The sequence below is a fragment of the Alligator sinensis genome, unplaced genomic scaffold (assembly GCF_000455745.1).
Source record: "Alligator sinensis unplaced genomic scaffold, ASM45574v1 scaffold1860_2, whole genome shotgun sequence".
Lineage (NCBI taxonomy): Eukaryota > Metazoa > Chordata > Crocodylia > Alligatoridae > Alligator > Alligator sinensis.
Genome location: NW_005843035.1, coordinates 267,443 through 268,347, shown reverse-complemented (window position 1 = coordinate 268,347; position 905 = coordinate 267,443). Strand labels below are relative to the sequence as shown.

General features: G+C 69.5%; 1 protein-coding gene across 1 annotated transcript in view; it reads left to right on the top strand.

The window, feature by feature from the left end:
• The window catches only part of MARK2 (microtubule affinity regulating kinase 2), a 25,465-nt gene extending 24,566 nt beyond the window's left edge, over positions 1-899 (top strand). Inside the window, exons 12-13 of the mRNA XM_025193257.1 lie at positions 4-218; positions 472-899. Coding sequence (XP_025049042.1) covers positions 4-218; positions 472-847 — 591 coding nt within the window. The 3' untranslated portion in view covers positions 848-899. The remainder of the gene's footprint in view (positions 1-3; positions 219-471) is intronic.
• Positions 900-905: the final 6 nt, after the last annotated feature.

Genomic DNA, 905 nt, shown 5'->3' with positions numbered 1-905 from the left:
GAGGCTGAGTGGCGGGCGGGAGCCTGCATTCCTGGATTCTGCCGTGTTCAGGCAGGGCCTTCCGGGGTCTGGCACTCAGAGCTGGGGTCCAGGCACCCGGGTCCAGCTCTCTGCTCCACCAGAGCTGTGCCCCCAGGCTGTCCTAACATTGCCCCCACCCTCTGTCTTTTGAGGAACCTGCATGAGCCCGAGAGCAAAGACCGAGTGGAGACACTCAGGTGAGGATGGAGACCCCAGACACCTGGGTCCCCTGCCCCCCCGGACACCTGGGTTTCCGCCACCCCCCCAGACACCTGGATCCCTCCCAATGCCTGGATTCCCCCTGCCCAACACCTGGCTTTCCACCCAGCAGTACCCCCCCCCCCTCCCCCCCGCCCACCACCTGCACACTCAGTGTCCCAGGCCAGGGCTGGGCAGCAGGTGGGAGCTGGGTGCTGCAGGTGCCCCCCTAACCCCTCTCCTCCCAACCAGGCCGCCAGTGCTGGGCAGGGACAAGGAGCGGGGGGCCGTGCCAGGAGTGGGCCCTGGGCCCGGGGAGGAGCCCAAGCCACGCTCGCTGCGCTTCACGTGGAGCATGAAGACAACGAGCGCGCTGGAGCCAGGCGAGATGCTGCGCGAGATCCGCAAGGTGCTGGACGCCAACGGCTGCGCCTGCGAGGCCCCCGAGCGCTACGTGCTGCTGTGCGCCCACGGCGCGCCCGGGCAGCCCGCCTTCGCCCAGTGGGAGATGGAGGTGTGCAAGCTGCCGCGCCTCTCGCTCAACGGCGTCCGCTTCAAGCGCATTGCCGGCACCTCCATGGCCTTCAAGAACATCGCCTCCAAGGTGGCCAACGAGCTCAAGCTTTAATGGGGGGCGGGGGGGGCCGGGGCCGCGGGGCCCCCCCCGACTGCGCAGCCTGGCCGGG